General features: G+C 45.7%; 1 protein-coding gene across 1 annotated transcript in view; it reads right to left on the minus strand.

Annotated features, from left to right (window-relative positions):
* The window catches only part of cubn (cubilin (intrinsic factor-cobalamin receptor)), a gene marked incomplete at both ends in the record, with an annotated part of 148059 nt that overhangs the window by 65675 nt on the left and 59158 nt on the right, over window positions 1-23226 (minus strand). Inside the window, 13 exons of the mRNA XM_080515224.1 lie at window positions 58-186; window positions 309-422; window positions 497-613; window positions 1650-1803; window positions 1878-2059; window positions 6908-7076; window positions 7351-7532; window positions 8495-8654; window positions 12078-12262; window positions 12359-12515; window positions 14011-14192; window positions 14583-14743; window positions 19854-20040. Of these exons, the coding sequence (XP_080371350.1) occupies window positions 58-186; window positions 309-422; window positions 497-613; window positions 1650-1803; window positions 1878-2059; window positions 6908-7076; window positions 7351-7532; window positions 8495-8654; window positions 12078-12262; window positions 12359-12515; window positions 14011-14192; window positions 14583-14743; window positions 19854-20040 (2079 nt within the window). The remainder of the gene's footprint in view (window positions 1-57; window positions 187-308; window positions 423-496; window positions 614-1649; window positions 1804-1877; window positions 2060-6907; window positions 7077-7350; window positions 7533-8494; window positions 8655-12077; window positions 12263-12358; window positions 12516-14010; window positions 14193-14582; window positions 14744-19853; window positions 20041-23226) is intronic.

Genomic DNA, 23226 nt, shown 5'->3' on the forward strand with positions numbered 1-23226 from the left:
TTAGTGCAGATATTGGTCCCAATGACTTTCCCTGTGTGCAGAAAAGAAGCGTCTTACTGGAGGTGGACGCTGTGTACACTGCTCTGAAGCCTTTATATGATACAGAGTCGTCGGATATGAAGCGGACGACCAAAGCATTGCTGAAGGATGTCACTGGATGAGGGAGCTCAGAACCACAGTAGCGACCTTACAAAATAATATCACAATGAAGATGACAATTCACATTTCTTCAACCAATTTCACATTTTCTGCAGCACATTAAGGCTCACATGTGGGTTTATAAGTACTCATGTACGCTGCCTACCCACCGACAGAGGGCGCCTGGTAATTGTCCCCATCCAGGACCTCCACAGCATCATGGGAGCAGTTTGTGTTGACCATCTCTAACTCAAAGTCCGTGAATGACAGTGTCACATGGTTGACTAGACAAAACACGAGTTACTGGTTAACCATTTAAAATATTGTTTTTTTTAATCATATATTATTGAGATCTCACATGGTTCCTGTGCTCTGATAATCCAGCTACAGCTCTGATGGTGGGGGTATTTAGCAGGGTACCGTGGTGATGCAATGGCCCCGCCAGCATCGTCTGTCGTGATGGAGGATCCACAAGCTGCAGAAACAAGCAGGGTTAGTGTTTGTTTCCAATGAGGGTTTGAGGATTTTTAGTGTATTTTTCTTTTGTTCTGTAGGATCTTTTCTCAGTATTTCAGGTGTTCCTGTCCAGTTCCTCATGTGTGTCCGTGGCCACGATGACAGTTGTCCTTCCTTGATCAGCCGGTAAAATAGTGTATTGTACCGTACCCTATCGTATCGTACCACACCGTATTGTATTGTACCATACTGTATTGCATTGTTCCATATTGTATCATACCGCACCGCACCGCATTGTATTGTACCATACTGTATTGTCCCGTACCGTGCTGCACCATATTGTATCATACCATACCACACCATGTTGTATCGTACCATATTGTATCATACCATACCATACCATACCGCATTGTATCATACCATACCACACCATGTTGTATCGTACCGTACTGTATCATACCGTATTATATCGTACCATACCGCATCATATTGGGGCGACCGTGGCTCAGGTGGTAGAGTGGTCGTCTTCGGAGTGAGAGGTCGGAGGTTCGATCCCAGTCTACACCGGTCTATGTGTCGAAGTGTCCTTGGGCAAGACACTGAACCCTAAATTGCTCCCAGTGGTCGACTAGCGCCTTGCATGGCAGCTCTGTCCCATTGGTGTGTGAATGTGAGCGTGAGTGGGTGAATGAGCTGATATGTAAAGCGCTATATAAATCTAGACCATTTACCATTTACCATATTGTACCGTACTGGACCATATTGTATCATACCTTACCATACCGTATTGTATTGCACCGCATTGAATCATACCATGCTGCACCGTATTGTGACATACCATATCATACTGTACACACCATACTGTTCTATTACATTACACAGTAATGTATTATATTTTTTGATGGCTATTATAGCCGTGGCGTCACAATGACAGTATATGTTCACCTTGACCATTCTGTGTTTTTTAAACACTTTAATATTAAACATACACCGAGACTGACAGTACGCACAACTAAAACAGCAAAGTGAAAAGGAGGAACGACTGGAGAACTCACTCTCAGAAAAAGTTGCAGCGAAGCCACGGTGCTTCTTGCTGGAGTCGGATCTGAAGCGGATAAACATGATGTTCTGTGTGGAAACGATGAGCGGAGCACTGACACCACACACACGGGCCAACAAGGGAGCGGAGGAGGACGGGCCATCATGGACCTGTGTGGGGAGAACAGTCACCGTGAACGCACACACGCGCACGCACGCACGCACGCACGCACACACACACTCACAGCTACATAGTCCCAGGAGCAGTTGCTGACGCTTTCCATGTCCAGGTCAGTGAAGTTGAGCAGCACTCGGTGGCTGGAGTCCACAGTGATGACCCAGGAACAATCTGCATTGTCGGGATAACTGCTGGGGTATGAGGGGGAATGGATTTCACCTGACGGAGCGGTGACTGGACCTCCACAGCCTGCAGGCAGACAGAACACCATCACTTGTATTTCAGTATATTTAATGTATTTTCTTCATTTTAACAGCGTGTAATGTTTCATGGCTGAAAAGAGCAGCTGCTGAATGTCTGAAGTCAAATTTGACCTGAGGCTTCACCAGCAGGCACCATCTTTTTCCACTGGAGCACCATGTTGCTGAACATGTGGTTTCAATGCTTTTCAGTTCAGCCCAATGATGTTTTTTTATTGTGCATTAACCAGACAGACTCACACATGAAAGTCTCAAGTCTGAACCTTCAAAACTGAAATGAGTCCCAAGTCATTTTTTCTTGGCCAAGCCAAGTCAAGTCATTGCTTATTTCCTGTAACAGGTCAAGCCAAGTCCAAGTTAAGTCCCCTTTTTTTCATGCACTGTTTGAACATTATTATTTCATTTTAAAAAGATATATCTACTTACTTTACTAACTTTTAAAACCATATTTAACTTGTGATCTGTTTTCAAGCAATATTAGTGTTTTCATCTTGTAACTACATTTCTGAACCACAACTTCATTCACTACTTCATTTACTTAATTCAGTCCATCTTTAACAGTATTCAATCAACTTTAATATGTTACTCAAAGTAGGTAGCTGTTTTAACCGAATGTTCAAAGTTGACTTTTTCAGCAGTTGATTGGATTTTCTCTACATTTCTCTAAATGAACATGTTAAAACTATTTGCTGGACGTTATCACACTGGAGTTTCTCCATCAGATCCTTCAGTGGTGTGCTGACACACACGCACACGCACGCACGCACGCACACACACACACACACACACACACACACTGGAGGTCCAGCACTGCGTAGGGGGGAGGTTGCTTTTAGTTAAAGCTCAGTCCCACCATTTTAAATGTGTTTTTATTAACTGTTATGCCCCAACAACCGGTGCAGAGAGGAGGCAGTTTTTCCTCAAGTTAACTGAGGTGGTAAGTGGGTGTGGGTCGGAGGACTGTTTGTCTCTGGGTGGGGATTTTAACTGTACGGAAGACGCGGCTTTAGACCGCAACCATGCAGAGCCTCATCCAGCCTCTCAGCACGCCTTGAAGCAGCTGGTCCACTCTCAGGACATAGTGGACGTCTGGAGGACAGTCCAGCCTTAAAGCAGCTGGTCCACTCAGGACATAGTGGACGTCTGGAGGACAGTCCAGCCTTGAAGCAGCTGGTCCACTCTCAGGACATAGTGGACGTCTGGAGAAGGACAGTCCAGCCTTAGAGCAGCTGGTCCACTCAGGACATAGTGGACGTCTGGAGAAGGACAGTCCAGCCTTAGAGCAGCTGGTCCACTCTCAGGACATAGTGGACGTCTGGAGAAGGACAGTCCAGCCTTAGAGCAGCTGGTCCACTCAGGACATAGTGGACGTCTGGAAAAGGACAGTCCAGCCTTAGAGCAGCTGGTCCACTCAGGACATAGTGGACGTCTGGAGAAGGACAGTCCAGCCTTAGAGCAGCTGGTCCACTCAGGACATAGTGGACGTCTGGAGAAGGACAGTCCAGCCTTAGAGCAGCTGGTCCACTCAGGACATAGTGGACGTCTGGAGAAGGACAGTCCAGCCTTAGAGCAGCTGGTCCACTCAGGACATAGTGGACGTCTGGAGAAGGACAGCCCAGCCTTGAAGCAGCTGGTCCACTCTCAGGACATAGTGGACGTCTGGAGAAGGACAGTCCAGCCTTAGAGCAGCTGGTCCACTCAGGACATAGTGGACGTCTGGAGAAGGACAGTCCAGCCTTAGAGCAGCTGGTCCACTCTCAGGACATAGTGGACGTCTGGAGAAGGACAGTCCAGCCTTAGAGCAGCTGGTCCACTCAGGACATAGTGGACGTCTGGAAAAGGACAGTCCAGCCTTAGAGCAGCTGGTCCACTCAGGACATAGTGGACGTCTGGAGAAGGACAGTCCAGCCTTAGAGCAGCTGGTCCACTCAGGACATAGTGGACGTCTGGAGAAGGACAGTCCAGCCTTAGAGCAGCTGGTCCACTCAGGACATAGTGGACGTCTGGAGAAGGACAGTCCAGCCTTAGAGCAGCTGGTCCACTCAGGACATAGTGGACGTCTGGAGAAGGACAGTCCAGCCTTAGAGCAGCTGGTCCACTCAGGACATAGTGGACGTCTGGAGAAGGACAGTCCAGCCTTAGAGCAGCTGGTCCACTCAGGACATAGTGGACGTCTGGAGAAGGACAGTCCAGCCTTAGAGCAGCTGGTCCACTCAGGACATAGTGGACGTCTGGAGAAGGACAGTCCAGCCTTAGAGCAGCTGGTCCACTCAGGACATAGTGGACGTCTGGAGAAGGACAGTCCAGCCTTAGAGCAGCTGGTCCACTCAGGACATAGTGGACGTCTGGAGAAGGACAGTCCAGCCTTAGAGCAGCTGGTCCACTCAGGACATAGTGGACGTCTGGAGAAGGACAGTCCAGCCTTAGAGCAGCTGGTCCACTCAGGACATAGTGGACGTCTGGAGAAGGACAGTCCAGCCTTAGAGCAGCTGGTCCACTCAGGACATAGTGGACGTCTGGAGAAGGACAGTCCAGCCTTAGAGCAGCTGGTCCACTCAGGACATCGTGGACGTCTGGAGAAGGACAGTCCAGCCTTAGAGCAGCTGGTCCACTCAGGACATAGTGGACGTCTGGAGAAGGACAGTCCAGCCTTAAAGCAGCTGGTCCACTCAGGACATAGTGGACGTCTGGAGAAGGACAGTCCAGCCTTGAAGCAGCTGGTCCACTCTCAGGACATAGTGGACGTCTGGAGAAGGACAGTCCAGCCTTGAAGCAGCTGGTCCACTCTCAGGACATAGTGGACGTCTGGAGAAGGACAGTCCAGCCTTGAAGCAGCTGGTCCACTCTCAGGACATAGTGGACGTCTGGAGAAGGACAGCCCAGCCTTGAAGCAGCTGGTCCACTCTCAGGACATAGTGGACGTCTGGAGAAGGACAGTCCAGCCTTAGAGCAGCTGGTCCACTCAGGACATAGTGGACGTCTGGAGAAGGACAGTCCAGCCTTAGAGCAGCTGGTCCACTCTCAGGACATAGTGGACGTCTGGAGAAGGACAGTCCAGCCTTAGAGCAGCTGGTCCACTCAGGACATAGTGGACGTCTGGAAAAGGACAGTCCAGCCTTAGAGCAGCTGGTCCACTCAGGACATAGTGGACGTCTGGAGAAGGACAGTCCAGCCTTAGAGCAGCTGGTCCACTCAGGACATAGTGGACGTCTGGAGAAGGACAGTCCAGCCTTAGAGCAGCTGGTCCACTCAGGACATAGTGGACGTCTGGAGAAGGACAGTCCAGCCTTAGAGCAGCTGGTCCACTCAGGACATAGTGGACGTCTGGAGAAGGACAGTCCAGCCTTAGAGCAGCTGGTCCACTCAGGACATAGTGGACGTCTGGAGAAGGACAGTCCAGCCTTAGAGCAGCTGGTCCACTCAGGACATAGTGGACGTCTGGAGAAGGACAGTCCAGCCTTAGAGCAGCTGGTCCACTCAGGACATAGTGGACGTCTGGAGAAGGACAGTCCAGCCTTAGAGCAGCTGGTCCACTCAGGACATAGTGGACGTCTGGAGAAGGACAGTCCAGCCTTAGAGCAGCTGGTCCACTCAGGACATAGTGGACGTCTGGAGAAGGACAGTCCAGCCTTAAAGCAGCTGGTCCACTCTCAGGACATAGTGGACGTCTGGAGAAGGACAGTCCAGCCTTAGAGCAGCTGGTCCACTCAGGACATAGTGGACGTCTGGAGAAGGACAGTCCAGCCTTAGAGCAGCTGGTCCACTCAGGACATAGTGGACGTCTGGAGAAGGACAGTCCAGCCTTAGAGCAGCTGGTCCACTCAGGACATAGTGGACGTCTGGAGAAGGACAGTCCAGCCTTAGAGCAGCTGGTCCACTCAGGACATAGTGGACGTCTGGAGAAGGACAGTCCAGCCTTAGAGCAGCTGGTCCACTCAGGACATAGTGGACGTCTGGAGAAGGACAGTCCAGCCTTAGAGCAGCTGGTCCACTCAGGACATAGTGGACGTCTGGAGAAGGACAGTCCAGCCTTCAAGCAGCTGGTCCACTCAGGACATAGTGGACGTCTGGAGAAGGACAGTCCAGCCTTAGAGCAGCTGGTCCACTCAGGACATAGTGGACGTCACCCTAAGCAGCACATCATCAGGCTGGAGTTCCCTCACAACAACACGCTCTCTGCCAGCAGACTGAGGAAGAAGGCCAGACACATTTCAATGCACACCACACATCCTGGCAACCCCCTCTTTGAATCAGGGAGGCAATTGTAATCAAGTAAAACCTATGAGAAACGCAGCTTCTACTCCGGAGCTGGAGCCTCTATCACACTCCACCCCCTGCTGAGACACACAACACATTTCAGTGTGTGGAAGCGTCCACATAAAGGACTGACCTACACACCACATCCTTCTGCCTCATCTGCAACTTTGCACAGCCAACTGTCACACAACACGCTACATATTTATACTTTTTGTTCTTCTTACTTTTTTTATTAGCGTACATATGTTTCTGTTTATATTTGTATATTTTCATTTATCTGCATATAAAGAGAAGTCAAGGAAAATTGTATTGTACATTGTATAATAACAATAAAACTATTCTGATTCTTATTGAAGTGTCATTGAATAGTTATTGAATTGTGAAACTATTGCTGAAGTGTTTTGTTTATTTCCTGCAGGGGGAAGTGATTTTCTCCTATCGAAGCATCAGGAGAGAGCCAGACTGTATTTTTCTTTAAATGATCTGTTCCTTTGTTGACTTCCTATATTAAGTCACTGCACCACAATAATGAAGTTGGTGATTTGTGAGGGAGCTTTTGTTGTGCTGATGTGAATCCCACCTCCTTGGACTTCAGCCCAGCTGACGTTGAATCCTCGACCGCTGACGTAGGCGTCTGATCTGAAACGCACAGTGAGCAGGTTTCCAGTGCTGGACACCTGCATTGGCTTTGCTGTAGTGCTGCAGAGTTTGGCCAGGCGAGGGGCTGACGGGTCCGGACCGCCGAACACCTGATGGGACGCAGAAAAGTAATGTAAATGCAATCTGGTTCAGTCCTCACAAATATAATCTTACTGGAAAATAAAACATGTAAAATGTCTGTTACACTAAATAGAGTATAATAGAATTTTTAACTTTCTTTTACTTCTTCATTTTCACTGTCTCTGATCATTATCGGACTGAATTTCACGAGTTTCAGTCCAAAAAGCAAAAGCTGCATTTTTTTTTTCATGAAGTGTTGGATTTTCAAAGTTGGTATCACAATTCACTCGTCAGTTTACTTACTTCCAGGACGTCATGGCTGCAATTTGCGTGAAATTCCACATCGAACTCGTGGATTGTGAGAGTGACGCTGCTGCCGGCGGAAGTGCTGATGTACCAGATACACTCACTGTTTCCGGGATACTTGTTTGGGTAACCTGGGCTACTAAAAGTCCCGCTGGGGCCTGTGAGTTCATCACCACAGCCTGCAAAGATACAAACACACATTAACTAATGCATTCACGTTCATACCAGTAAAGATTACCATACATTTTGAGGATTTGAATAAATTGTGTTTTGTTTCAGGAATTATAAGAAAGTTGTTTTGTTTGTCTTGGTCAAGAGCTTGTGTTTGTGTTTTTCCTACATATTCATGTCAGCTAACTATTATGTTGTGGTTGTGTTTTTCTCTTCTGCTCAAAGCATCACATCAAGCTTGAGACAGTTTAACATGTTTCATCATTTAAACATGGAGGAAACATTCCTCAGTGCTTGTCCACAGTACATTTTGTTGGTATATTTTGTGATGGGAGATTAAAAATGCTAATGTGAAGACTATATAATGTAAAATTGGAATAACTTGGGGCCACATCAATTAATCAATCACACTTTATTTGTATATGTTTGGATTTCATTGTACCACAGTCCAAGTCTTGTTTTACACACTTTACATTTAAACTATCTCACAGTGCTAACCCAAGACGCCAATGAGATGTAATTAAAAATGTAGCGATTATTAGGTTCAAAAGGAACACATAAAAGACAATTAAGAGAAGGCTTTTTTAAGTAGGTAGGTTTTTACTTGTTGTTTAAAAACATCCGTAGCCTGTGGGTCATGCAGGTGGTCAGGGAAGGCATTCCTATGATAATTATTAATTATTATCAATGGTCAAACTACCCATGAAGTTGATTCCCAGCATAGAGGACACTTTCCTCTCAGAGATTGTCTCTGTAGTTCTAGCTTGTTTAGATAGTTTGGTGGATAAGCTCTTTATTTGTCAGTCATGGGTAATTTTGAATGCAAGAGCAGCCTCAGGAACATGCTAACTCTTTGCTGAAAGGCTCGCAAGATCAGACTCCAACCTGGGCATTCTCACTGTGAGGTGAAAGTGCTAACCACGATGCCGCCGTGCTGTTCTAAGCCCCAACCACACAACAATCATCTTACCAATCTGGCTCCAGATCATCTGGAAACCACCCCGAGAAACCGATCTGTCACTTCTGAAGACAGCGGTCAGAGTCGAGCCGGAGGAGCTGTTGGCTGGAGGAGGAGAGTTTCCACAGAACGTACCAATCAGAGGAGCTGCTTCACCAGGCCCATCGTACAGCTGGAGAGGGAGGGCAGCCATTAAGACACAGCTTCCAAAACTGACAAAAGCCAAGAAGAGTGAAGGAAATGTACAACCAGAGGTGAACCTATTCAGCGATGTTCACTGCCAAGGTTCAAAGAAAATCTTCTATACATAAAATACATCCAAGTAGGAAGCCCTCTTAAACACTGACATTGGGTAAAAGTTAAACACTTTAAACACTGACATTGGGTAAAAGTTGCATTGGGTTAACAAATGCAGAGAAACAAACAGTCACTTCTGCACACCTACGGATATTTCATCATCATCAGACTACACCCACAAAGACCTCCAAGTCTATGCTTTCATTTAAGGAAATGGTGCGAACACAAAACTCAGATTCACTTTCCTCTCAGGCAAATGTCACATTTCTCTGCGTTTGGGTTCATTTACACATAAACCAGCTACGACTCACCACAAACAATGATTCCTGAAAACTCCGCCCACAGTGGAGATCTGGATAAAAGACCTGTCTCTGTTTGCATCTAAAGGCGGAGAGGCGGACATTTACGTCCTGTTTCTTCCAGGACTCTGATTGGCCATCATGGCTACACTGCCCCCTACAGGTCTGGCTGCTCATAGCAGCTCTGAACCAGGTGTATATGTGGGTCTGTGTAAATGTTTTTTTTTTGTTTTGTTTTTTTTAATGTAGAGAGGGAACAATCCATTAAAAACAAAAAACTGGATACGTGTAAACGTGGCCTTACTTATCCTATTAATCCTCCCTCTGCGTGCCTGAGTAGTGTTGATTTGTCTGACCGATCTGCCCTTCCCTTGTGTATTTAAGCCCCCCCATCCAGTCTTTCTCTTATGTTTTCCTTTGGGCTTTACGATGTTTATGGACTTCTGCCTGGATTTTGACCGCCTGCCTCGAGATCACCCCTCTGGATTTCTAAGCCTTGTTTTATAGTAAACTCTGTAAACCTCTCATCTGAGACTGAGTCTGCTTCTGGGTTCAACCTCAGGTCCTGACCGCACGATCCAGCCAGACTCATGAAGCCAGAGGACTCGGATCAGAAGCACATTTAACAGCAAATGTTCTCATTAAGATGAAGCTTCATCAAATCCCATTTCAAAAGACAAGCAAGAAAGCTTAGAACTCCTGGTGTGAAATCTTGAATACTTTAGTGAAGAAGGACAATGCATGCCACCAGAAGTTGAAGAGTTTCTGGGATTGTTATGTTACATTATGGAATGCACACCGAACTTTGAAATCTTTTATGAATGAGTATGTGATCTGCAAGTCCAAAGCAGTCTGTGGAGCAGCAATGCAGAACGTATGGAAGAGCCTTGACAATGGCTGTGGAGCACAGTAGCAGTGTTTCCACCGTCTACATGGAGATGGAGCCTTTCCAAAAAGTTGCATTTTCCTCAGTTTCCTCAAAGACTGAGTGGGAGCATTTTCCAAAAGTTCCACCTCGGGAGTCGTTTCACTAAAAGTTGTGTTTTCAGTGGCTTGGGAATCTGTTGTGTAAATGGACACTCAAAATGCAATGAAGATTTGGGTAAACGGGGCCTAATTCCTGGCTGTTCACACATAAACACAACATTACATTCTTAGTCTTCAAGTTAATCAAAATATGAAAAACATGTTAGAGAGACTCATTTGAGCTGTGTTTGGAGTCTGTTTGGTATATCTTATGAGACTGATATAAATGAATTGGCTATCATTTCCTGTTAAGGCAGGTGGTGCCCCGAGGTATCTGACACCGATCAGATTAAATGTTGAATAACATAATTATTAACTATCCTTGATCAATATAAATCATTATCGATAGTCAAACTGCCAACACCAAACATTAATGGTACCTGATTCCAGTTTTGCTGTATGTTTACAGTTATTCAATCGACAGTAGAGTACAACTTAGGAACCAACTTGTCTGAAATGTAATCAAAAGTTTGTACTTGTACTGACAACCTCGGTGAGGAAACACAAAATAGTCAAGCAAACACTCCTGTATGATAAATACATGTGCAATGATTTGTGCTTATCTTAAACATATTCCAAAATAGTTCTTGTACTTTTTACCACTTTGCAGCAACCAATGATGAAGAGTGTTGAAATGTAATTTAAATGTATTTATATCCAGCTGGAGTGAAAGATGTTTGGAAACATCTCGGGGAGTGGCAGTGTGGCAGAGGTTTTTCCTGTCGCATCTTTACTTTTCTCTGCAAGCCAACAAGCAGTCCACCTTGTCCCAGGAGCATCTTGTCTCCAGTTACTGTCAGTAACTACCAAAAATCCCTTTTTTTTTTTTTTTTAATAATTAAAAAGTGATTCTGAAATCTGTGTCTGGAATCAATTAGTGACTTTATCCAGAAGACAACTGGTTCTATTTTGTGGAGCTCAAATCTCCTATGTCCTCTAAAAGGGGCCAGCTGTAACTTCATTAGAAGCTGGACGCTGCTATTGGGTTAAAATGTTGAGTGACAGGATCATCAGCCAATCAGATGTTGATGTGTTATTGACGGACCGTCTTAGGGCCAGCAGAGTTTCTAGTGCTGGTCTTGCTGTCGGTATTGAAATGAGCTTGACTGATTGGCTCATGGGCAGGTGGTGATGACTCTGTTATTATCTGCTACTCTGGAGTGATGGCGGCTAATTTAACAGCAACATCGCAGAAGAAATGTAAATTGTGAGTAGAAGAAGACCGACACCAGAAATGGATGAAATAACTCAGACCACCAAAGGCTTTGTGCAGCATTTTACAGCAGGATGGATTTAATCTACAAGTGACGGTGAGTGCTAGTTTTTTTTTTTTTTTTAACTTTCTCTTGATTAGATTGGTGCTGCTGTTGGCATTTGGTGCAGTTTGTTTCCCACACAATCCTGCATTAAGTAACATCAGGTTTTGGTTGGACCAACTCAATATCTCTCCGTTCATTCATCTCTGCATAGTGCTCTCTCTCTGTTATTGTCATTCACACAGACAGACGAGCACACATGCATGACAGTAGTGCACGGGACTCACGCCGTCTGAACCCCCGTCTGACGCTAAGCCCCCCACCCACTCTCCATGCAGACCTGTTGGAAACACTGGAAGATGGTCTGATGGCAAAGCTGCTCAGTGGAGTCTTGATGTGTTGTGGTTGTTGATCAGCTGTCATGTTGGTGTGGATTAAGTACCGATGTATAGTATCGGCCTTACATTGGATTCAGACTGTGTTTTTACTGTAGGACATATTGTGCGGCTGCTGCATTGGCTGTATCGGCATCGGCTACAAGAACGTTTTGGGGGGCAAGGTTGTATTTTGTTACTGCTGGCTCTGACTGAAACACCACCGCACGCTACTGCTGTCAGTTGTACACAGAATAAGACAGATTGTCGAGCTGATGGGGTTTGTTATTAGAAAACATTACGAGCATGCCGGAGTAGTTTCTTTAGTTGTGTCTGTGTGTACCTTCATGTAGTCAAAGGTACAATTGTATGAGCTTTCCAATTGGAAGGCAGCGAAGGTGTAGCCGACGGTGTTTCCTGCGGTGGCCTGGATGGTCCAACTGCACATGGAGTTCAATGGATAGTCACTGGGAAAGTTCAGCGACTCAATCACTCCCCGATGTGCCACGATTTGCATGTTATCACATCCTGAACACAAACAACAACAAGTACATAATGTTAGAAACTTCTTTTTTTTCTGGAAACGTTTGTGAGTGAGGCCCCAGTGATTGTGTGTTTCCATACGGGTAGCGTACGAAGCGATGAAGCCTCCCGTGTTGACAGAATTGTCTGTGCGAAGTTTGATGTACAGCTGATTGCTGGAAGAGTGGATGACACTTGGTGGCTCACTCCCGCACAGTCTCGCCAGTTGAGGAGCATTGCTGTCGTCTCCATCGTATACCTACAAGAGAAGAGTTTCAGTTTGTCCCAAAGTCGGGTATTAAAATAACATAAGTTAAAATACATGTGTCTTTTTCTCAACTTTATTAGTGATGAAATTATCGATGCAGTAGTTTACACTGTCCAAACAAAACCAATGGTCCAGTGTTGTGAACCATTGTGTATTAGGCCAACGTCACTGAAATGTAAAGATTCTCTGTGGTGAAAACTAGGGATGCACCGATAACACTTTTTTTAAAGGCTGAGTACAAGTACAAAAACGATGTGTGAAGGCTATGCGTTGCCATGAACCACCTCCACACAGCCTCTGCGTCCACACGATGCACACCTCCAACAGCCTTACACTCTACAGCACTGGTTCTCCACTGGTGGGTCGCAGGGCTCGTTTCCAGTGGGTCGTGGGTCTTTGCCCAAACCCAACAAATTTTAAAGAAAAAAATTAAATAGAACGGGGGATGTTTTAGATACCCTCCACAACAGTCGGTAGCAGTAAATATCAGCAGTGGAGACACTGGCCTTTGCTGCAGAAGAAGCTGCATGTTTGGATTTGGTCACAAGCAACATGGTGAAAAGCAAGTACGGCTGTGAGTACATAAAGTCTAGGTTGTCTTACATTGAGGACAAAGGTGTTCAAAAGCCTCAGTGTGTTTTGTGCAGTGAGGTGCAGGAAAGTGAAAGCATGAAGCCATCCAATATGAAATGGCATTCTCTGAAAGAAAAACCTGCCGATTACTTTGGAAGACGGCTTAAAGACCTCAGGACGTCGCAGTGTCTTATGTCAACATGCAGGAAACAAGACCAGGCACTCTGTCCATCTTACTTGGTGGAACTTCGTGTTGCAAAGTTAAAGAAACCCCAGATTATTAGTCAGGATGTCATTTTACCTGCAGTTATTGACCTGGTAAAAGAGGTGATGGATCAATCCACTGCAGAAAGACTATTAGCTAAACCCCATCTAATGACAGCGTCAGCAGGTGAATTGAAGACATGTCACATGACATCAAACGACAGACTACAGCTCCACTTCAGAAAAGTGGACATTTTCTCAAACAAATGGACGAATCCACAGACGTATCAAGCCAGGCCGTTTTGATCGTTTACATGAGGCGTGTGTGGGACGGGGACATTGTGAGAGCAGTTTCTATACACAAGAGATCTTCCGACAACCAGCGACCGACGTTGCTGACTCGTGACATCATGTAATACTCACTACTCTACTTGAATGGGAGATCTGTTATGAGTACGAGTACAGCAGTATCGTGTAGTATCGGTACATCCCCAGGGAAACACAGGAGACTATACAGGAAAACTAAACCGAAATGGTGTCTTGTGCACAAGCAAATGTGTATTTTGTTGTCCTGCCTCAGATTTTGGAATTTAACACTTTGTAATCTCCAAACGCATCAACACTGTAATCACTTCTCGTGAGTACTTTAATGATTCACAACCATTAAATCAGTAAACAATAGCACAAAGCACCAATATCTCGTACTCACAGCCAAATAATCTTGAGAACAGCCTGAGCTGGACTCCAGATGGAAATCGGGGAAAGATAGTTGGAGTTTGCTCCCCTGGCTGGTTCTAACGTTCCAGTAACATTCAGTGTTCGGCTGGTAAGGAAGGGGGTAGTTGGGGGAGGAGAATCCTCCAACGGCAGTTGTCAACATCCCACCGCAGCCTGAGAGAAAACGATGGAAATAAAAGACAACGTACATTCAGCAAACAAACCAGTGTATGCAAGTGATCTTTGTTAATCAAATTCCACTGATGAAATATAAAAATAAAAATGTTTAACAAGACAAGAACCTCATAAACAGAAATGCAATTAATCACAGGCGAGATAACCAGAGAAAATTCTGAAAACCATCCAATGATTTAAACAATAATCATTGAAATATCTCAAAAACATTTTTTTTCACCATCTCCTGGCGCTCAGGTGGAAGGCTGTGTTTTTCTCTGCAACAGTGGCTTCAGGTAAGAACATCTTTCTTGCTATATAAATAAAATAAAATTGAACTGAATGGAAGAACCAGGACCAACCAGTACTGCTAATCTATGAACTCCTCACCAGTTTGTGTTCCGTCCCAGTGAGCCATGAATCCACGGGATGGAAATGAATTGTCAGAACGGAATCGAACCCACAGACGGTTGCTATGGGACACAATGACCCGAGGTCTCTGATCGCCACAAAACCGGCCTATCAAGGGAGACGTCTCAAAGCCTCCATCCCTGCACAAGACAGAGAAAGTCTGAGTTAATTCATTTTTCACTTTGAATATAGAAATATTAAAAACCATTAATGTGCCTGTATATTTAACTCACAAACCAATCATTCACAACATGTAATTACACTGTTAGCATTTACATTTGGTTATTAGCAGCAACTTACTGGAAGTGACAGATTCCAGAAAGTAATACATACTGGAATAATTCAGAAAGAATTGAAATTATTAATTGGAATAAATTCTAATTTACTCATTAATAATTATCGTAAGTAAAATATTACTTATTTAAGGTTAGTAAACCATTACAAATTATTGACTAATTTATAGAATTTTTTTAATCCATTTATTTCAGGCATGTCACGTCTCAAGACATTTTGTGTAATCACATGCATAGCCGACGTCCCTATATACATACCCCCACACACACATACATATCCAAAAATATATACACCATTTGATGATGACAAATAATTCAATTATAGCTTATGAAAATATATGTATACAAAATACATCATCTATGTTTAAGTATAACCACAAATACTTATCAGCATACATACGCACATGACTGAAAAGGGGTTGGAAGAAGTAAGCGGGTCAGGTCCTACCTCTTCTCCAATACTTAATAGTTATTACATAATCATCTTTCTGTAATAAGAAAAGTTAGTACTATATATGTAAATAAAATGGTAACGCGTACAATATAGACATAGTTACCACATACATTTAAATTGTCAATTAAAACAAATCAGTCATTGATTAATTGCAGGGCACCACCTGGGATCAGGGACTTATAACGTAAGGTTACATTGTAACCTTGGTTGTCTGAGTGAGAGACTATCTCTCCGCCCAGTTCCATATTTCATATGTATGGGGAACGACCCCCTTGCTCGTCAGGGTACATGGATGTTTCTTTAAGACACTCCGGCCTGCCGGGTCACGCCCACACAGGTTTACTATCCACCTTATTCCGCACCGCCCACTTTTACTTCTGTCCCTCACTTCCTGTTGGAAACGCACTTCCGGTTACAGCGAAATCGCATTCATTTCTACGGAGAACTACTGGGAAGACTTGCGTCTAAAATATCATATAAGGTAGGCTATTTTGCTTCAAATGTGCTATGACCATGTACACCAACGAGTAAACGATGCATTGCTTGTGTTGATAGTTTGAAAAGGACTTTAAGGTGTTTCTAGAGCCCGTTTGCCGGTCAGAAGGCCTCCCTTCTGTGTGCTCAGTACAGAGCTCCTCTTCACTGAGGAGAGCAAAGAGCAACGATCAGTGTGGAAACACAATATTCCATATAGAGCTGACTTTACTACAGACTACAGTCTAAATCAGAGTGTGTCCAGTGCTACATGCTGTCATTATAGTGCCACAGCGCGGAGTTGGCAGTGTTTATAAGACGACAGGCTAACGTTGCTAACTAGTTAGCTTCCAGCCGGTCCAGCGATTATTAAGCCGCGTCTTGCTTAGGATATTAAGGCATCTGTTAAACAAACCCAGCGACTAAAAAGTACCCAAAACATGCTTTGTAAAGATATGCAGCATGTCCATGTCGGGAAATATTTAGCTGCTGCAGGAACAGAAATAACCATAAAGCTATTTGCTATTAGCAGACACAACAAAATCAATATGAAATAGCAGATTAATACAAAAAGGTCCATCGAGTAGCAGGGTTAGGGTTAGATTTTAATTAATGCTCACTACCATCACCTCAGGCCCAGACATTTGATGATGATAATGTAGTCTAGTCTATTCTAAAACTGAGAACAGTAAAGCATGAATGTAAAAACTAAAGTACAGCTACTTTATCTCTTATTATACTTTCTGTTGCACCAATAGTCTGTTATATTGTATTTCCATTTGTAAAACTTTGTTTTTCTGACTCTGCTAATGACTTGTCTTTCACTGTGTGTCACAGAAACATGGAGAGAACGACATGGGAAGAGACCACACATGCACTGAGGAGCTCGGGAGGAATTTTAATGTACAAATAAACAAATAAACAAAGCCTACATTGGCCTACTTCTCCTCCATGAAGTCTTACCACAGTCATGTAATTTTGCTGACTTGTGACTGTGCTTTAAATTGGAAACAATTAAACAGACTCGTATCTCAAATGAAGTAGCGTGGGGCTAAACCGGAAGTGTGATTACGCGCATAGCGCCGCCCACGCAAACTTCCGGAATAAGGTCAATAAAGCACCTGTGTGGGCGTGAATTCAATGGCAGTTTTGATCAAGTGGCCAGAAGAGCTGGAGAGATAACCAAGGTTACAATGTAGCCATACATTCTCTATTGTCTCCAGACAATCTCTCCACCCAGTTACATATTCCATATATATGGGGTAACTCTTTAGGACGCCCCATGAGGAGACGGTGCAGCCCATAACTCAATACGCCGAAATGTGACAGAAGAACTATTTACATGCCAATCAGATGATGCCCTGCAAGGCGCAAGGGCCAAGCCTGAAAGCTTTAGGGACACTTAGGTTGGACTGCAGGATGCCAGAAGGACCCAAGGAACCTTGATAAGGCTCCACAAGACGCAAAGGCCAACACTGTCAAGTAGACTCAGGTCGATGATGAGTAAGTCACAAAGGAGACCCTACACATCGGCAGACGCCTGGTCTCTGTCCTGTCATCTACCAATGAGCCATGCCCAGAACTCACTCCGCAAAAGAGGGTTTGCAGCTACATTTATAAGGTTGAACTTCACAAAGGTGGACTCAGATGACCATGTGGCTGCTGCACAAAAGCCAGCCAGTGAAGCACATCACCATAAGGCCCAGGAGGTAGCCATGCCACAGGCTGAGTGTGCTTGAGCCCCAGATGGGACAGGCATCCCCCAGTGCACATACACCTGCTGGACTGTTTCCACAATCCAGTTGGACGGTCTAGATTTTGACAGGAGCCTGCTTAATTTGCTGGTGTCAAAAGAGACGAAAGCTGATTGGTTTTCCTATGACTGTATGCGCTGGATGTCCTCTGCCGGTCTAACTGGGCATAGCATAGACAGGCGCTGGTCCTCCTGATCTCCCTCAAAGTTGGGAAGAGAGCACAGCTCAATCGACTGAGACATGTGAAATTCAGATAAACCCTGAGGTAGATAAGCTGGGTTGGGACGGAGAGTTACACCTGACCCCCCCCCCCCCCCCCCCCCCCCCCCCCCCCCCAGCAAGGACCTGCAGCAGTTGCTGTGAACTGAAAGAGCATGGAGCTCACCTACTCTCTTAGCAGAGGTTATTGGCAATAGAAATGCAGTCTTTAAGTAAAGCCATTTCAACCCGGCCAACCCAAGAGATTTGAAAGGGTGATGATGAAGTGCATGAAGGACCATACTTAAGTCCCATGGACGGACCAAGGAACTTTTCCCGTGAACTCCAAGTCTCTAAGCACCTCTGAGAAAATGCAAAATCAAGGAACAGCTGCTCTCGCTACGTGCACACTCAAAAATACAAACAACCTTGATCGCTGCCACCAAATCTCGCAAGATAACAGAAGACCTTCCTGCCTCAAGCTGTGATTGCAAAAATGGCAAGATTTCCTGGGCTGTGGCTAAGTAAGGGTCCATCTTGCACGCTCCATACCAAGCGGTAAAGACCCCCCAACTGTATGAATAAGCAGCCCTGGTGGATGGTGCCCGGGCTTCCTGCATCGTCTGGACTATAGGCTCGGACAAGCCTAGGGCAAGAAACCTGTCCCTCTCAGCGGCCAGACCACCAGTCTGAGTCCTGTGGGTAAGGGGTGGAAAATGCTCCGCTGGGCTGAAACAGTAGGTCCTCTGAAGTGGGAGCTTCCATGGTGTCCCTTCCAAGAGAGGTGGAATCTCTGATGTGGCATGTGGGGCCACAGGAGAGCCACAAAGAGCAGTTTTACTCTGTCCACCTTGATCCTTTGGAGGAGGGGTGGGAGAAGACCATAGGAGGGGGGGGGGGGGGGGGGGGGTATAGAGCAGAGCCTCGGGCCTCTGGTGTGCAAGATCATCCCATCCCAGGGGTGGATTGTCATTCCTGAGAGAGAAGAGTCCACAATGCATCGATTCTCTTGAAGCAAACAGGTTGACTACTGCCCTGTCGAAGTGATGCCAAATCTCTTCGACTACCTGAGGATGTAGCTGCCACTCCCCCGGATGTGGGCCCACTCTCGACATGATGTCCGCTGTTGTGTTTGACAGTTCTGGCAAACGTACGGCTCTGAGTGACCAAAAGAGTGATTGAGCCCACTGCCGCAGTTGGGTTGCCAGCTCACAAAGGGCAGGAGAACCTAGGCCTCCCTGCCTGTTGATGTATGGTGCAGTCACAGTATGTCGGCCTCTCAGCCTTGGCAGGGACTGCCGAAATGCGCGGAAGACAGCCCTCATTCCCAGTACATTTATGTGCTGGAATACCCAATAGCAAGTCCAGAGCCCTTTGACCCCTGCCCTTTCCAGTGGTACCAGTTGCATTCTATTTTCTTTCTCATCTATGTTTTCAAACAACTTCTGTTTAAGCGTGTTGTTTGCATTGAAAACTTTGTCGGTGGAGCCACCAGCCGCTGTGTCCTTGGTACAGGCTGGACCAGGTGAGCTAGCGGTAGCGGTAGCCTCATCTTGGAGAGAAAGGAGAATGGTTCCCATGCGGAGCTCAACGATACATGTCCTCATGTGGTGCTGCCTCACTGGAACTCCGTTTTTCACAGTTTGAATTCTTTCTGATTCTTTCTGATTTTCTGTTTTTACTTAAAGTTCTGCTGTGGACAATTTTCTTTCCCTTGCTCGGTCAGTCGAATGCACTTTGGAGGTTTTTCTGTGCTACTGTAGCTGCTTTATGTTGTCATACAGTGACATCCAGTGGTCATGCATGGAATGTAAATTATAGTTTGGTATATCAGCTACAAATTACTTCACCAGCCAAACAAAGCTGCATGGTGGGTGGTGGGACTCGTCCACCACAGAGATGAGTCAGCGTACAAGCAGGACAAGGAGAACCTGCTTTAAACAACTACTAGACCCCCCCCCCCCCCCCGACATTCTACTCACTGTTCTCTTGTTCCAGCGTGGTTCATTTCCTTTGGCATCGTCAAAAATGTTGTAGCTATAAATTAGTTTGTTTCTATGAAAAAGTCCTTTCTTACCTGATCTCCACGAAGTCTAAGCTGCAGGGAGGAAGCCCCTCCAGGAGGAAATCTGTAAAGTTCAACATGATCTGCATGTTGAGCTGTACGATGATCTTATAGATGCAGTCTCTGCTGAGTGGGTAGTTGCTTGGGTAGTTCGGAGAAAAGAATGAGCCTGTAGGAGAAGTGAAGGTCTGGCCACAGTCTGGTGAGAGAAAACAGTCAAAGACATTTACAGATCAACCTTCATTATTACGGTCCATGCACCAAGTGGTGTGAAGCCTCATGGAATGCAATTCATTAATTATTACTAGGGTCCAAAGACAGAAAGTGCAATGACCCTATTGTAATGTAAGGACTTATTAGGGCCCTAGTCTGAAAGGGTCCTGGATGCAAGGACCTTATTGTTTTTGTAATGTTTCTTATTGTTTGTTATTCTGCTGCATCATTAGACCCAAATTTGACCCACTAAAAATGCTCAAATGTTCACCAAATTTGACACACTCATCCAGACTGGTGAAAAATATAAGAAAATATAAAAAAATAACCCCCAAATGTGCTTTCTAGCGCCATCTAGAAACACTAAAATAGTAAAAAAAAAAAAAATAAATAAATAAATAAATCAAATAAAACGGCGACCACAGCCCGTAGGAATGTCGTACCGATATCAAACCAAAACTCAATTGTTCGTCTCATCAAGACCAAAAAATCACGCTCCGATACCCCAGACCTAAATCCAACAGGAAGTCGGCAATTTGCCTTTCAAAATAAGATTTGGAGACACTATCCTCTGAGGGCAAAGGTCAAATCAGCTTCAAAACACTACTAAATGACAGAGGAGACTCTCCTACTCAATAATTCTGTTCACTCTTGTGACGAGTCAAGTGGTTTTGTTTTTATTAGCTGTCAAAGTTCTGAATGCCGCCTCCCGCCTCCTCCTCCTCCTCCCTCCTCCTCCTCCTCCTCGTCCTCCTCCCTCCCCTTCCTCCTCCTCCTCGTCCTTACTCCCGCCTCCCTCCTCCTCCTCCTCGTCCTCCTCGTCCTCCTCCCTCCTCCTCCTCGTCCTCCTCCTCGTCCTCCTCCCTCTCATTCAAATACGTGGGAAAACCAACATGTCTCCTGAAAAACCGCGGTGACCGAACGCCCCAAACAAGTGACAACTGTGGCTAAACCGTGACTCAAGCCACAAAACAAGCAGATGGGAAATGTGACACGAATCCAACCGAACAAGACGATGTCACACATGTGGGGAAAATTCCAGAACACATGATCTTTTCGACGAGAGAGATCGATGCTGTCATTTGTTTTCACCTGCGATTTCAAGCAACATTTATCATCGAGTCAAATGGAGCAAAACCGTGCGTCTGCGTCAAACAGCGCCTCCTAGTGGCTCATTTTTACGTCTGACTGCTTCCAAACTCAGACAGACTGAAAGGCGACAGATTTTCCTCTCAAGCAATGTTAATTTTATCCAGATATTTGCCCTAAAACTGCGGATTCATTTGGATCAAATCCGTCCTCTCACCCTGATGACATCACCAACTGCAGGTAGTCACAACACAATGCCAATGTGTGACAATTATGTGTGAATGAATGACTATTAGTAAACTCATTGTGAATGGTTTTGACACAGCTTCTCCTCTCGGGTCCAGTTGTAAAGAAGTATGGGAGTGGCCTGCTTGCTGGGGTGAGCACTAATAAGCTCCGTTTCCACCAGAAAAAGCGTAACTGGAGCCAAATCCGGTACCTGTTTCCACCACAGAAAGGAGCTTAAAAAGTAGGCGGGGCTTAAGAGCTCTGCAGATATGTGACGTTGCAACAGTCGTCTCAGCCTGGCTGCAGATCTGGATCTAATGATCCTCTGTTGTTGTTTACATCCTCCACTTTGCACTAGTTTTATTAACTTTTATTTTTTGCAGCCACAGAGCTGCAGCTGCAACTTCCGTGTTGGTCCAGAGAGAGGGAATACTCCGGTGACTTGCCCCGGCTGGCCGCGGCACAGAGCCGTGCCGGGGCGCTGCACCGGGACACGGGAGCCCTGAGCTTTCTGCTCACACGCCGGACCCAGAGGCTGCTCCGAGCGTCTCTTTGCATCGCATCTTCTGCCCGACCACCGGCAGCGTGGACACCGAGCTTTCTGTTCAAACACGATGCAGCGGTTGAACAGAACGCTAACTGCCGCTGCATCTTGTTTGAAGAGAAACCTCAGACGCGATGCAAAGACCCGGCAAAGACCCCCCCCCCGCCCGGCATGCGGCGCACTGACGCTATGTTGCAAACAGAAAGCTCCGATGCGATGCAAAGTCCAGAGTCCCGGTCTCCCCCTGCCTCAAATCTGCTCTTTCACAACCAACACCAAAGTTGAGCAGCAAAGAAAAGAAAAGAAAAAAAACAATAAACAACCAGTGTAAAGCTGACCACACCAAACAGCAGAGGATTCATCCAGCCGACATATTAAAATATTGAGGGCGTGTAGTAAATCACTGGGCAATCAGCAGACGGCTCCATAAACTCAGACCCGTTCCATGGTCCTGGTACCCCGACAGAAGGGGGAGCGGAAAAGCGGCCACCTTTGGAGCGGTTGTTTCCGGAAAAATCAAAAATTCCTGCCGTGGAAACGCAAACCGCAACAGACTATCCTGGTCCAGTCTAGCACTATTTGTGCCGTGGAAACGGGGCTATAGAGAGGTAGCTTTGAAAAGTTGTTTATGGCCCACATGAAAAACCTCTGTGGTGCACATGGTCCTCAGACACTTTTATTTCTGGGTCTTCTTCCTTGACTTCACCTCCACATTCACACCATATATATATATATATATATATATGTATATGCATATATATATATATGGTACTACACTAAACTATATATAGTATAGTATACTATATATCGCTGTATTGATCCCTAGAGGGGAAATTCCTTTCCCAATTAACCAATCGGTAGCAGCCACACTGAGTAGTGCTCAGGGGGAGCTCGGGGGGTGGGGGGTCTTGCTCTGGGACCCCCAGTGCATGTTTTGGGGAATTTTAAGACTGATCGAATTATCTGCAGCAGGGTCTTCTACTTTGTACTGCACATAGGGTTGTTGATAGCATCCTAACAACTACCACAGACATGTATCAGCAGACACAGGAACCCTTCAACATCATGGAAGAGCCTGCACACACATTGAGAGCCAGTCCCTCATGACAGAGTGTCTTCCACACCATCAGGCTCTGCAGGGTGAGAAGTGGACGTCCATCACCACGGACTCCAGCTACTGCACCGACACCCATCATCTCCACAAGTTCTCTGGTGACGATGCAGTCGCAGGAACAGTGGACAACTTTGTCACTTGGTGTGAGGTGGAGGAGACCAAAGAGCCCCACCACCCCTGTCTCCATCTCGAAGGAC

Source organism: Blennius ocellaris (genome assembly GCF_963422515.1).
Source record: "Blennius ocellaris genome assembly, chromosome: 19".
NCBI classification, from domain to species: Eukaryota; Metazoa; Chordata; class Actinopteri; order Blenniiformes; family Blenniidae; genus Blennius; species Blennius ocellaris.